Source organism: Dreissena polymorpha, chromosome 2, assembly GCF_020536995.1.
Source record: "Dreissena polymorpha isolate Duluth1 chromosome 2, UMN_Dpol_1.0, whole genome shotgun sequence".
Classification (NCBI taxonomy): domain Eukaryota; kingdom Metazoa; phylum Mollusca; class Bivalvia; order Myida; family Dreissenidae; genus Dreissena; species Dreissena polymorpha.
Window position 1 is genome coordinate 123454373 of NC_068356.1, and position 15308 is coordinate 123469680.

The following is a 15308-nucleotide window of genomic DNA, read 5'->3' on the forward strand; positions in this document are numbered from 1 at the left end:
GTGCAGGTGGAATATTTTTGTAGCACACATAGATGTTGGGTCGTAATAAACATACACTTTTTGATTGCATGTTCTTATTTACAGAAACGCCAATTCGTCTTCTGGGAGGCAAGACATCGTTCGACGGGCGGGTTGAGTTGCACTTTAAAAATGACTGGAAACAAATTTGTTACCAAGGTTATAATGGAAAGATCAGCACAGACGTACTTTGTCGTTTGTTAGAAAATAATTTTTCAAGGTAGTATAAATGTAGGTCATTATTTCATTTGTAATGACGTCATGAAACAAATCTGTTCGAATCGTTGGAGGGGGGGGGGTACAGCGTTTAACGTATATATTAGTATAATATCGTTTCTTTGTTTCACTTTGCAGAGATGCAACCTATTCGAACAAATATGATTATTCCAACTCCTTGCTGAGAGACCTGCAATGCGTTGGAAATGAATCTGATATCTCTCTGTGCCCTTCCTCGGACTGGGGATACACTTATTGCAACTACTATGGACTCACAATAAATTGTTGTATGTTTCAATTATCTTTGGTCTCTGGTTTGTTTTAGTTGATTTTTGCCTTTGGTTGTATGTGCCTTTTAGTTTTACTATATTGCGACCAATCACAATATTATGTACATTATTATTATGTCAAATTCATATTTAATTATTAAATAAAAACATTACGTCATTATTTTACATTCTTGAGAGAACATGTTTATTAAATTTTTTCAGTGTCTCCTATAAGTATTGATGGCAGTTTTTCTAAGCATCGGGGATATGTACGTGTGCAAAAGAACGGACGTAGCGGTTATTTGTGTGCTGATAATTTAACTGCAGAGACCCAGGCTGTTATGTGCAAAATGCTGTTTAATTTTACCAGGTTGGTAGTTGTTAGATAAGGCGATCACAAAAAGCAATTCATACATTCTTATATTTTAACGGACTAAATTAATCGCGTTAGTTGAATCAAAAACGTTATTACATGAACTATATAATTGCTGTTTATTCAAAATACGTTTTGCTATTATAAAGTTGTTAGGTTAAATTGTATTACGCAATTTTGTACAATTAAAGTTGTTCTTACAAACGTATATGACCTGTATATGCGGATGATGCATAACGGCATTAAGTAATTTACACGTTCAGGGTTTATGAAGTTGTGAAGGAACCGTACTTCACGCTTGGATTCGCCACCAATATATTAGTAGATAATATCCTATGCAGCGGTACAGAGGAAGACTATCAGATGTGTCCATCTTCGAATCGGGGTTATAGCACTAATTGCAAGAATCCAGCGCTAATAAGATGCAGTATGTGCTCGTGTGTCATTATTTGCATCGATGACAAAGTGTATTTAACTTCAGGCTTATATTATTGTTCATTAATGTTTACATTTCTTCGAATGAATCTTGTGCAGCATCTTTTCTAAAATGACTTACATTAACCCTATACGTTTATGAATCTTGTTTCTATCGTAGATACACCAGTGCGTCTTAAGGATCAGACGAACATGTACACAGGGACTGTTGAGGTCTACTTAAACAAAACTTGGTCAAATATATGCTTTGATCCAATGCGAAAGGATGAACACGCGACAATGTTCTGTAGAATGTTGGGATACAATTACGGGTAAATAATGCAGCGGTGGTACAAGCTTTCAGATATTCTTCAGATGCACTTAATCTGTGATATTTGCCGGGGTATTGCAATTCATTATATATGTTTCTAGAGAGATAGTAATGATTTTTGCTCTTCAGACTGGCAAACGCTCGCAACCTGACTGCATACATTAAATCAAATCTGAACCTGACTTGCAATGCCTACACTGAAGACATCGATAAATGTGTGAGCATAAAGGAGAGCTTCTGTGACTCGATTCTGGCTGTAACATGTCGTAAGTGTTGCTATAAGTATAATTGTGATTGTTTTTTTAGTTGACTGTTTAACATGTTATTCGCAAATACTAATTATATTTCAGATGTTCCAGTTAAACATGTGCGTTATGCGGTTTGTTTGGATGGAAGTTGCTATATTAAAGATTCACGAAATTAAACAGAAAAACATATTGACAGATGCGATATTACAATTTTATTATAACTGGTTACATTTATAAAAAAATGTATGGGTTTTCATCCTCGATAACAAATCATACATTTTCCTTAAACACATATAGCAATGCTTTAAAGAGCCATCTGGGTTCAAATGATTTTCAAATGTTACTGACTTCGTTTGTATGTTTTAATCGTTTTTTTTAAAAACATTATTTCCAAAAAGATTGTGTAAATTGTAAATATATTTTGGGAACAATTAATTTTCGAATTGACTGTTATGTACGCTTTGTATTTCTATTTTCGCAATTAAGTTTTGGTTAAGTGTTTCTCAATTCTTAACATCAATACACTAAAGTAATGCTTGCACTTTAATTTTAACGAAACAAGCCACATAAGTCTACCTCTATCCCACAAGAGAAAGGCGAGTTAGTTGGTTAAGGCTGAGCGTGCGGGATATCAAACCTGCCACTCCACAGTTCTGGCGTTAGAATGTTACAAATAGGCTAAGAATCACGACCAGATTATTCCGTTTTAAATAACAAATTAATATAGCCCTTAGCGAACTAGTTTAACTGCAGAAAATTGACGCCGAGATTATTAAGTTTAGCAACTAACATTTGTGTATTGATATTAAGTAATTTAATTGTTCTTTTATGAATTACAGATAAATCAACGGCATTTTTGCGACCTACAAGTTATATAGAATTCTCGCGAATGGTTGTAGTAACTATCTCGTGTATGGAGAAGCGTGTTATCAAATTCACGAAGTAAAACAACACTGACAAACACACGCACACGCGCACAATATAGAAACAGCCTTATAAAATAACTCACATTTGGCAAAATAGACACATTAAAGAAAAAAACATCAACAATCATGAACGAGCTAAGCACAGATCTAATGCTAGTCAGAGCTTAATGTTTTAACATTAGTTTTGTAAGCGACACCATTTAGCATATTGAAGTTTAGAACTTAGAATTTACAGATAAGCGATGAGCTTGTAGCATAAAGCGGATTGCCAATGCAATATAATATATATGTAGTTACCGGAAATGTGTTCCTAAATGATTGAACACTAATTTAAAGGGATCTTTTCACGCTTTGGTAAATTGACAAAATTGAAAAAAGTTGTTTCAGATTCGTAAGTTTTCGTTTTAGTTATGATATTTGTGAGGAAACAGTAAAACTGAACATTGGCCATGCTCTAATATAGCCATTATATGCATCTTTTGACGATTTTAAAACCTAAAAATTATAAAGCGTTGCAACGCGAAACGATTGAATAATTTGGAGAGTTCTGTTTTTGTCGTTAAATTTTGTGAAACTACGAAGATTGCTTATATAATGTATAAAATACGTCTAGAATGTGTACTCGGCGGAATAGCTCAGTAGGCTAAAGCGTTTTTACTTCAGGACTCTGGCAGGACTCCAGGGGTCACTGGTTCGAAACCTGCTCCGGGCAATGTTCTTTTCCTTTTTTTAATTGTTTTCTTTATTTTTTACTGGAGCTTATATGATACAATGTTTACATTTATCAATATAAAGCATTTAATGAATAAGTTAAAAAAATGCCAAAATCTGTGAAAAGGCCCCTTTAAGCTCGGATGATAAATAATGCGATATATTTAATATTTATATTGGCATTTTATAAATAGCAAATCTAATTTAAAAAAAAGGTCATACTTAAACCACAATTACGAAAACGTTGAATCTTATACCACTTTATACTGCTTGCCAGATATGTTAACCCGAATGTCGTAGTTAAATGTCGGTAAGGATTAATTGATTGCCGCATTAAACATACCTTTTTCGACATTCTGTTTGTACTAAATGTATTTTATTTAACAGTCAAATGAAACGTTTAAGACATGGAGACTTTGAATATGTTATGTTTATAATCAGTATTAACGCCTGTTGTAGCATCTCTGATACAACTACAAAATGGACGGACAAATTATATGGGCCAATTGACTATACGCATTGGTGATAGCTTACGATCGGTCAGTGCGTTGCAAGACGAAGAAACTATACAGGCTGTATGTAGACTTATGCGGTTCAACTTTACTGGGTAAATATTTTAAAAGCCATACACCGTGTTTATGTTATTAAATAATGTAACATTTATTGCTTAAAAAAAAATATTTTATGTGCCGTGTATTTAAAAGATTAGTGATTATTTTTTGTTATACATCTTACAAATTTTTAACTGGACTTTAAATTCGACGAAGCAAGTTTTTTCTATGCACAACTTTTCATGTAGTATTTGATAATTTTCTCTCTCAATTGACACTGTTCTCTTTGCAATTTTTTTATTTTTATTTCAGAAATTATCAAGTATGGTCTGAGGAATTTCTTCGTAAGAAGAACACATACGACAATGAAATGTTTTCCAAATTAAAATGCAATGGAGATGAAACTGATATAATTGAATGTTTAAACAGTACAGTTTATTCCACACCGACCTACACGAGAGGAACAGGGATTAACTGTCGTGAGTCTTATACTATTTAATGAACCGGTGCCGTATCGATGTTTAAACACCGCTGAATAAGTTTTATATTACGCCACACACCCATGGGAACGATGCAAATTTGATAATACACGTGCATTATAAAAAAAGGAAATACAACAACTTAAATAATTTAAGCTCACATCTTATGTGTATGATATATGTAAATGTTCGCTGGTGTCGCTGGTATTTTGCAGAAACCCCCATTCGACTTGATAATGGAAACAGTTACCTATCCAGAAAACTGGAAATTAATGTTAACAAAACATGGCTTCCAGTATGCTCGGACAGATTCAGTTCCAACGATGCGTACGTCATATGTCGAATGCTTGGACACAAACATGTAAGGTAATCATTCAAATCAGAATGTGAATTAATGTTGCGCAACCCAACGCAACATTTTCAGAGTTCACATTCAGTCATAAAGTGTCATCTGTTACTCAAACACGCTTATTAATACCACAGCTCTGAATGCGCCACTATAAAAATACAATCTTGCGCATCCCAAACTTCGTCTGTTCTATTTTTAAAAAAGAACTTTCTGAACTGTTTTGTCGTAGCAAGATATTTAGTTTCGCCGAGTTTTCAAAAGGTATGTGTATTGTTGCTGTTTGCCTACGTTTTGATGAAAACAATTGACGTAATTAACAAAGCCTTGACTGTCACGTTAATAACCACATGATAAACTATTACTATATTGTTCTTATTAAAGAGGGTATGCACGATTTGTATATGTATTAATTGTAATATATTGATACAAATATGTTACAATAACACCAAATAGGCAAGACAAATTATACATTGAAGACGAATTTCATAAAATGCAGCAAAGACAAATTAGCGCCCCGAGCCGATTGTGAAGAAGATATTTCGTACATATTTTTCTACAATAACCGAAGCATTCGTCTTTTTATTAGGATGGGAGTAAGTGTTCGTGTGTCGTATGAATAGATATCGTTGCATGAAATTAAAATGATCCGTTAAACAAAATTTAGATTCACATCGTACATGCATGAAATACATGCTGGCGAATTCGACTGTTCAGACATTGTCGATTTCAGAATTAAATATCTGGCTTATTTCTCATTTTTCGGCACATGTTCTTCTTAACTTTTATTTTAATTTATATTGAAATATATGTATTATACGTTTTTGACACATTTTATATAAATTCATAAATATTTGATAAAATCGTGCAAACTCTCTTTAAATTATATTAATTAAATTTAAAATCAAAACACAATATCGAAATGTTTTTAAATTGTTGGATTGTTTGCCGTTTTCAGCAGTTAATATTTTATTCATAATGTTATATCGGTCGCTTTATATAATCTCACGTTTCCTCGGATAGCTTGTTTGTAAGTCAAAATGGGGCGCCCATCAATTTTCCAAAAACTGGCCCACTTGAATCAAAGGTATTGAGACGATGGCCATATAAATAATTGTAAAATCGAGCATCACATTCCTAACCTTGTCGTTCCGGGAATCGAAATCGCTAGTTTGGATCCTCAAGTACTCTACTAACTTAGCTAGCATGATCGGTGTTACGTTTTGGAGTTAAGACATCTAATACCATATTTTAACATTTCATGGAGAGAAATATTCGCCCATATTTTTTATACTGTACCACATGTATGGAAGGTTTGGTGAAGATACTGTGAAGGGGGTATGTGTTCAAAAATATGACACGCCATTTATACGTCATGGTATTTGGTTAATACGGACAATAACCCTGAAATGATTGTCAATGAACTTGTCTTCCATGTGCTGTCAACACATATTTGAAGAAGATTCGGTGACAACAGAAAAAGAGAGCGGAAACGGCGAATTGAGTACTTTGTATAAACAAATAGCAATAACTCGAGATGCGCATTCGCCGGTTATCAAACTTGGCCTCCATTTTATGTCACAATGCATTAACAGAAAGTTTGGTGGAGATTCGATGAACAGTTTAGGCTTAAGAGAGCGGAAACTGGAATTTCGGAATTTTTCTATGAATAAACGGCAGTTACTTAAACATGCCTGTTGTAACTGAATTGATTATCGAACTTTACGTTTATTTTATGTCAACAAATATTCTCAGAAAATGCTTTAAAAGTTTAACGATTTAAAACCGAACATCGCACTTGTATATATAAACTGCAACAACTCGGAAGTTCCTGTTGCAAATTAGCTTGTTATCGAGCTTGGCCTTTATGTTATGTCAACATCACAGTTTTGTGAAGATTCGACGAATACCGTACACCAAAGAGTGCGGAAATGAATTTTCTTAAGTGCAATCTCCGTTATTTAAAAACACAAAATACATCTGTCCGTTACAGTAATTTTCACTCTCCGTTGTAAATAAACACATAACACTTCTGGACATCAACTTAACGTTATTATATATATTTCAATCGCGAAAATAACAAATTTAGTGGTTTTAAAAAACCTTCAATATTATTGTGTCATCGAGTTACTTAATGTTTACCTTATTTATATACGTTTTCCGATAAGACAACATATATACGGTATGACATCATGAAATAACGAGAGGTAAAGACATATATATGTAGGTACATGTACCTTCTTCGTACATGTAATTAATCTTCTCTTCGCGAGTCACAGCTTTGATATCAACTATCAATATTTTCGAAATGTTAATTACATAAATTATTTTTCATAAAAGTTGTCTTTTCTGTTTGAATGTTTATCCTGAGACGTGTTTGATACATCACATTTAGAATGTACATCAGCATCAATGTTAAGCAACACAAACTACTTATGTTAATAATGTTCAAAAGTATATCCCGTTCCTAAGAATATGTTACACTTCTGTATTTAATGAATATCTCTTCTTCAATGTATTATCTTCACTACAAAATTCAGTCGTATCGCTATCTTTTCGAAAGATCTTTATCTCAGTCAGGTACCTGATACGTTAAGAACACTACGTGTACGTCTCACTTATTATACATGTTGTGTACATGACTAAGTAATTCACACGACTTACAACGTCTAGCTCAGGTAACAGTTACAGTGGACGAAAAGAATAAACACACTCTGTACATGACGATTACTCCGTATGTATCACCAGATAAGGCGTATTAAGGTTGTTTAGAAAATATACGGCTAAAATTGCCGAAATCGTTATTATTTACCTATATCAATGCGTTTTTTATTTTGGTCGGTAAGAAACGTTTACTGCATTTTTTGTTTTATTTGCATTTGAATATTTACGGTGTTTGGTTTTAATGTTTTCGCAATGTCATTCGTTGATCCTCTTTACGTATGGCATGAGAAGTGTTGCACATGTGCACATGTAGACTTGCTCGTGCAAACATTATGACTTTTATGTGCACACGTGAGACTTACACGTGAGCACACGAAGAAAACTATATTTCGGATGCCACATCCATAGCAGTGTACAATTCAATTACAATCAACAATATCTTATTCTTTGAAATTCAATTGGACTGTAGTAATTTGATCAATCCTTGTAAGTTCTTTAATTCTTTTATAAAACACATTTCTCAATTACTGTCTTCCTTTTACTAGCTATATTGATAATAAAATGAATGGTTATAACTGAGAGGTTAAATGAAGAGTGGACAACCAAAATTGAAGGAACCGCAATATACTGGTGAAATTCTCAACGCTGTAATTTTATACACATTAACGACGCATTTAACAACGCATTTACACCACCGGTGATTTTTTTTTTACAAAGGATAAACATTGAATTACACTAAACCGAAATATACAGAGACTTGTGTAGAGGTACACATTTCAAATGTTAACATGTGCAATTGAAGACTTTCTGAAATCGTTCAATTTTAATCCATTTATTAAATTGAATAAGTTACAGTTTATTTAAATCTAAATGAATATTCTTATGTTCAGATTTATATCCGGTTATCGAGTGACAATTTATTCCCGTTTTCGTGTCTAAAGAAACGCAACTATAATGCTAGAAGCAACCAGCGGGTCGTTCGCAGATGGAGCTTTTGTGTGTAATGGAAAGGAAGATGATATTTCGCAATGCACTGGATACACCGGGAAAACCGTGGCATCATGCTCCAGCCAACAGGCCATTGCAATTAACTGTCGTAAGAGCAATATGGAAAAATTTACTTTAGGCACAATGAACATCATAATTGAAATACATATCAAGTAATGTTGAATGATTGACTAAAAGTACAGCTCCCTAGCATGTAACTTTTACTTGGGAACTCTACTCTTTATAACTTACATGTTTGTGATTGAGCAAAGTACTTTTCGCAATTATAATTTTGCAAACATTAAAGATTTTAGTTTTTTATGTTTTTTATGCTGAACAATTAACACTTGTTTTTAAGAAACCAGTGTTCGAATAGCGGATGGTTCCTCGTCAACTAAAGGTCGAGTTGAAGTGTTTTACAATGGCAACTGGGGTCCGGTGTGTCGATCCGCAATCGGAACAAATGAAGCAAATGTTATATGCAGATCCGCTGGATTTAGACACACGTTAGTCAAATAAAGTTTTACTAGAATAACTAAAAAATGAAATTTTCTGCGTTTAAAATCACGTAAACATGTTCATTAGTTTTGTTAAAATCTAACTTTCAAACATATGTCAAATATTCTTTTTAGATATGGTCATGTACAGGACAGATTTAAATACAGCAACAAAACATTCAACAAATACATGATATCTGGTCTTGTTTGTACCGGATACGAGGAGACAATCACCGAATGCAGTGCTAATGAATGGTGGAATAACACGTGCTTTGACGCATCGCTAGAGTTGGAATGCAGTATGTATGGATTTATAGTTATGGGCATATTGTCTTGTTGCGTAAGATTGTTTAGGTGGATTATTAGCCATTTTCAACATTATTTCAGTTATATGACGCCGGTCAGTTTACCAACTCACACTTTGGGTTAGCTGGTTTACCAGAATAAAGGTCTAGTACCTGGCAACTGCTTTATTGAATAAGAGGTAGAAGAATGGACGTAAAACCATTTTTTAATGCCCAATGCTTCACAAGCTATGAGTTATAAGGCGAGCCTGGGCAATTAATCTGCGATCCTCGGATTTGTATCAGCTTCGCCAGCCAGATCTAGCTTAATTATATTTAATTTGCTTTGTTTTGTGCCTTAAGGCAGTTAATGGTATACTAACATTCATTTACAGGGACATCGATTACCCTACAACCTGGTGTTAGTAAATACTATGGATGGATTCAGCTGAATTTCCAAGATCCATACACAACAACAAAGTATGGCTCGTTATGTGGATCTGGCTTTAGTTCTGAAGACGCCGATGTTGTTTGTACTTTGATCGGTGCTCCGACCTTTGGGTAAGTGATAGTTTAAGTATTTTGTATAACGGAAAGGAAACGTATATAGACAAATAAATTATTGAAATAATATGTGTTTAGAACCATGAAGCAACACCTTACCAATTGCTGACTTTTAAAGTTGCAAACTTTTTTTAAGAAACGCAACTGTGTATCCAAAGAACAAGTTTGGATCTCATCAAAGCTTTGTTATTGAACAAGTGAACTGTTCAGGAAGAGAACACGATCTGCAAGAATGTCAGTCCAAACCTTGGTCAGAGAATTTCCACACTTGCAACTCCAGCTACACAACGGTGGCAGTAAATTGTCGTACGTTTCAACGTGACTTTCATGTGTTTATTATTTCAATTTATGTTTAGCACTGCAGTTTTTAAACAAAACAAAGTGTAACGTTGTTTTGTTGCCCGCTATAATCAAACAAAACCATACTTAATGACACTTTATCTATGTGCGAGTACATGTCACTTTAAAAAACACTTTAACATACTGAACAATGCAAACTTCTTTAACAGACTTTTATTTAATCAACAATAAAGATGAAAAAGATTAAATAATAAGATAAACTTTCAACGTTTTTATAAACTTCTGCCCGCGCTTTATTCAGGGCCCGACACGCCAACCCGACTTCAAGGTAATGATCTAACAAAGGGATTAGTTGAAGTGTTTTTCGACGGAACGTGGTATACTATGTGTGGCTCCTACTTCAACTTCAAAGAAGCTGCTGTAGTTTGCAACAAACTGGGATACAAAATCGGGTATGCCGTTATAATTAAATATCGACTGGATATTTCAGTATTCACATTTGACAACGTTTAGAAGAATCAATTTAGCGATGTAAGGGTCAATTAAGGAATTCAACGTTTGTAAACACGTCATAAACTTCTCTTTACGAAAGAAAACCACGTGTAGATTCAAATTCAAATATGAAGCTTTACACATTTGGCACGCTATGAACAGAAGCGCTGAAGATTCTTGAGTCGCGCTGCTATTGCGTAACGATGAGATTTTTTTTCTTTCAAATGCTTCAATACAGACACCTTCACTTTTAGCAGGGATTTACTTCGGTTTTGATATACGAACTATATGTTTTGAATTTTTCAAATGAAACCTTATTCTTTAACTTAAACACAAACTATACGTTTTACTTAAGAGTTCAATCTATTTAACGTAAGATAAGACATACCCATTGGACAATCCTACATCGTCATGCTTGATCATAAAAAGGTCACATTAAAACATGTAACAATTTATGTGGATATTCCATTAATCACATTTATGGAATTGTATCACTGACAAATATGCATGCAGACATGTCAAAAGTTATTACAACTAGATGTAACTTGAGAATGTGTAATGTCAATGATATTACTATTAAATTAATAAGACCATACTTGGCGTTATGTCAGACTTTTCTGAACAGATATTGTCATATTATATACACTTTTTCAGGAACCCTGATAATCAGTATAGCTCTAGAAATGCTCTTATATATGGCATGACGTGCAATGGAGATGAAACCGATATTTCCCAGTGCCAGTTTACATTACACCCTTCAGAATGCTGCACATATCCGTGGACAGTTGGACGTTGTTCATCTAGTTCTTCAGATAGTGAATACACACATAGAGCAGGAGTCATATGAAGTAGTACGTTGACTTATAATATTACCGAAACAGGAAACACACGAATTAAAACTGTCGGTTATATTTTGTCGGTCGTTTGTTTTGTCTATACACATGACATGTGATGAATTTAGGATGCGTACACATAGTAATTTACATGTATACTACGCATGAACTGATATATATGTTAATACAAAATATAACAACTTGATCTTTTCAGACAACCGTGTAAGGCTGGTCAGTAACGTTAACAATAACCAGGGACGAGTAGAGTTCCAGTATTTTGGAGTCTGGGGAACTGTCTGTAATACAAACTTTAACCAAAACGATGCACGTGTCATATGCAAACTGGCTGGGTATGACACTTTGAGGTACGCTATTTGAACATTCTAAAAACCATATAAGGTCTTAGCAATATTTTTATGATCGCGGCGATCATTTTGTTCAAAGACATCACACGTATGGCCTGCCACTGATGGATGATAAGATGACATAGTCTTCTTTGCTTCGCCTCGATTTCATATCATGATGTTGACACGTCGAAAGCAAACAAGCAATAATTACTTTACACTGCGTTCAATTTAAAATAAACAGTTCATTAAACCTTTCTAAAAGTCAAATGCTTTATGTGCACGCCGTTGCTAAACCGCAATGTTCGTAGTGTTAAAGATATGATAAGAACGCGATAAGGGTGCAGTATACAGTAATAATGTCGCAAGGCCACTATGTGAGCGCTATAGAATATTTACACCTTTGCCAGCGCTGTTGCAACGTATGACTGGCTCTTAAATATAGCTCAAAATATAATGTTTAACAGCATACGTGCAACTCCAGTAAGACGGCTGTTACTACCGTGTCATCGTATATGATCCATGCGATCATTTTGTTCAAAGACATCACAAGTATGGCCTGCCTCTGATGGATGAGAAGACAAGTCGAAAGCAAACAAGCAATATTTACGTTACAATGCGTTCAATTAAAAATAAACATTTAATTAAACCTTTCTAAAAGTCAAATGCTTTATGTGCACGCCGTTGCCACACCGCAATGTTCGTAGTGTTAAAGATATGACAATAACGCGATAAGGGTGCAGTATACAGTAATAATGTCGCAATGACACTATGTGAGCGCTACAGAATGTTCATGGTATAATTCTTGCTACAAAATATTAATTTTATAATTTTGAGCAATTTCTCACATCGATAACACGGTGCGTTGACAGACTTTAATTACACCTTGCAAGCCCTGTCGCAACGTATGACTGGCCCTTAAATATAGCTCAAAAATATAATGTTTAATATTATAAGTGATCGTTCTTAAATACTCACATTGAAGTGTTCCAAAGATTGTGACGTTGGTTTGTCACAATACTGAAGATGGTTTATTGTATGTAGATTGAAGCCCCATAAACACTCAAAATCAACGAATATTTCGTAAAATTTTTCATAAAAAGCAGTGTTCCTTATAGCAATAGGCAAACTTTTAACGTTAGATGTGGTCTGGTAACATAGATTTAACGAGATACAAAATGCTCGTTTTTATTTCTTGTGTGACAATATATGTCATGTGAATTTGCTCGCGACCATATCCGAACATTTACGAGCGAACACGACGTTGGCTTCGGGCAGCGTCGGAAGCACGACGTAGTTCTCATAAATAATCAATATGTTAATAGTAAATGCAGCTCAAGCGAGGTCGTCCTGCTCTAAGCGGTTCAGCAAGAACATGAAAAGAAAAGAGAGTATTCTCAAATGAAACGGTATGCGGGGTAATACATAACTGTGTTAATGGATCATTATTTTATTCTTTTCGGTGGTTTATAGAGACATATCAGTGAATTAAAACTGATAATTTCACTGTTTCAAACAGTGAAAATTAATAGTAAAAATTATCGATAATTTTCACTGTTTACTTTGAAATGACGTCATTTTTTATGAAATGACGTCATTATCCCAGCGAAATTCTTTAGTCAAACTCTTTAACAATGTACTAAACTGTGAAAAAAGCATAAAATAAAAAGAAAATTTGTTGGATTTTGCGGAATATCGATTTTAATTCACTCGTGATCATATAAAATATATTTTTTCACTCGTGGCGGCGCCACTCGTGAAAATATTTTCTATGATCACTCGTGAATTAAAATCGATAATCTTGCCTGTGCTTTCTATTAGGTCCGCGCGTTAAGTTTATTTATCGACATATTTTACGAAATATTCGTTGACTTTGGTTGTTTAAGGGAATTTAATACAATTATTTAAAATCTATGAATTTCTTCAAGTTTTGTCAACCTTCTATGGTTATTGATTATTTAAAGTTGGTACTTTGGTGTGTTTAAAACAAAATAGAGCTTATGTGTTACTTTTTGGAAAATATGTTCAAATTTTCATATTGAATTTGTATGAGTTAATTGAAAACGAAACTATTTGGGTTGCAGTAACATCACAATACACACAAATGCAAACAAGTACGGAAAAGGGTCAGGTAACCTGATTGTTGAAGACTTGCAGTGCAATGGAACAGAGACGGACATTGATGAATGTGCTTCGTACCCATGGAAGGAAAATTCTGCAAAAACACCGTGTAACTCGCATTACTATGATGTCGGCGTTAATTGTAGTAAGTACTCATAGCGGATAAATATACACTTCGGTGACTTCGGTTTGTTATTTTTGATGTATGTGTTGCATATCTCTCTTGCATTTAATTATAAATATATATGCAACAGCCAACACAATAATAAAAAAATAAGCCCTGTTGGATGTTAACACTTTTATTTCATATACCTTAACATTTATACCCTGAAAGAACAAAGTTAACCGTAAATTTTATAAATACGGATTAAAAATACTTTGAACATGTATCAATACATGCGTTTCTCTTCACAGGACCTGTAACACCAATGCGCTTTGTGTGTGGAACTAACTATTCTGGGAGAGTTGAAATCGAGTACAAAGGAGTTTGGGGCACGATCTGCGACAACTACTTCGATGAAAACGACGCTAAAGTGATATGCAGAATGAAAGGACTCAATACAAAGTAACTTATTCTTACATAAGACGTGTCAACTTATAGTATTTGAAACGGCTGTTTTGCAACGCAATTTGTTTGTATGAAATAATTTCAAAACATGCATAATTTTGTTCTGAAGACTATATATAATCACAAAAAACTTAATTTGTTGTCTATTTAAAGAAAACGCCGAATCCAAACAAGATGTAAAAAAACTGGTGTACCGTTTGCTCTGGTTGTCTCTAAATGTCTTGTTTTTGTTTAGGAGCTTAGCGATAAGAACGAACGGCTTTTACGGGATGGGGAATGAAAGTATTTTGTTATCAAGCCTGAACTGCCGTGGCGACGAGCCTGACATCTCCGAGTGTAGTATTGGTTACCGATGGGGCAGTACTTATTCCTTTTGTTCTCACAACAACGATCTAGCGGTGCAGTGTAGTACGTTTGTTTTTTTATTACTGTTTAACATATGACATGTTATATTAATGAAAACGTCGAGATGCACTGTAATTTTTATTCTCATATATTTCTTATTGTTGTTTAATAGACACACCTGTTCGAGTTCGGGAAGGCCTGACATTCTATTCAGGTATAGTTGAAGTTTATATCAACAGCGGATGGCAGCGTGAATGCAAAGACAATTTCACAATGGACGATGCGATTGCGATTTGTAATCAGGCAGGAAAGAGTGACAACTACCATGGGCGAGTACCATAAAATACAATTATCAAAATTGCTTTCAGAATAAAGCGTCTTTAAAAATAAGTAACATGTTTCCTGTATCGATATACGACTTTGGTCG

The 15308-nt window shown here is 34.2% G+C and overlaps 1 protein-coding gene across 1 annotated transcript; it reads left to right on the forward strand.

The window, feature by feature from the left end:
• Positions 1–94: 94 nt before the first annotated feature.
• LOC127870044 (scavenger receptor cysteine-rich domain superfamily protein-like) lies at positions 95–15223 on the forward strand. Its single transcript, XM_052412705.1, has 21 exons — positions 95–238; positions 373–521; positions 726–873; positions 1140–1303; positions 1472–1622; positions 1751–1887; positions 3966–4113; positions 4370–4536; positions 4752–4902; positions 8488–8642; positions 8892–9039; positions 9166–9329; positions 9710–9875; positions 10015–10184; positions 10480–10630; positions 11325–11461; positions 11718–11868; positions 13932–14113; positions 14383–14533; positions 14772–14944; positions 15054–15223. Exons 3-21 carry the CDS (start codon positions 845–847, stop codon positions 15221–15223), a joined length of 2865 nt encoding a protein of 954 aa, XP_052268665.1. The 5' UTR covers positions 95–238; positions 373–521; positions 726–844.
• Positions 15224–15308: the final 85 nt, after the last annotated feature.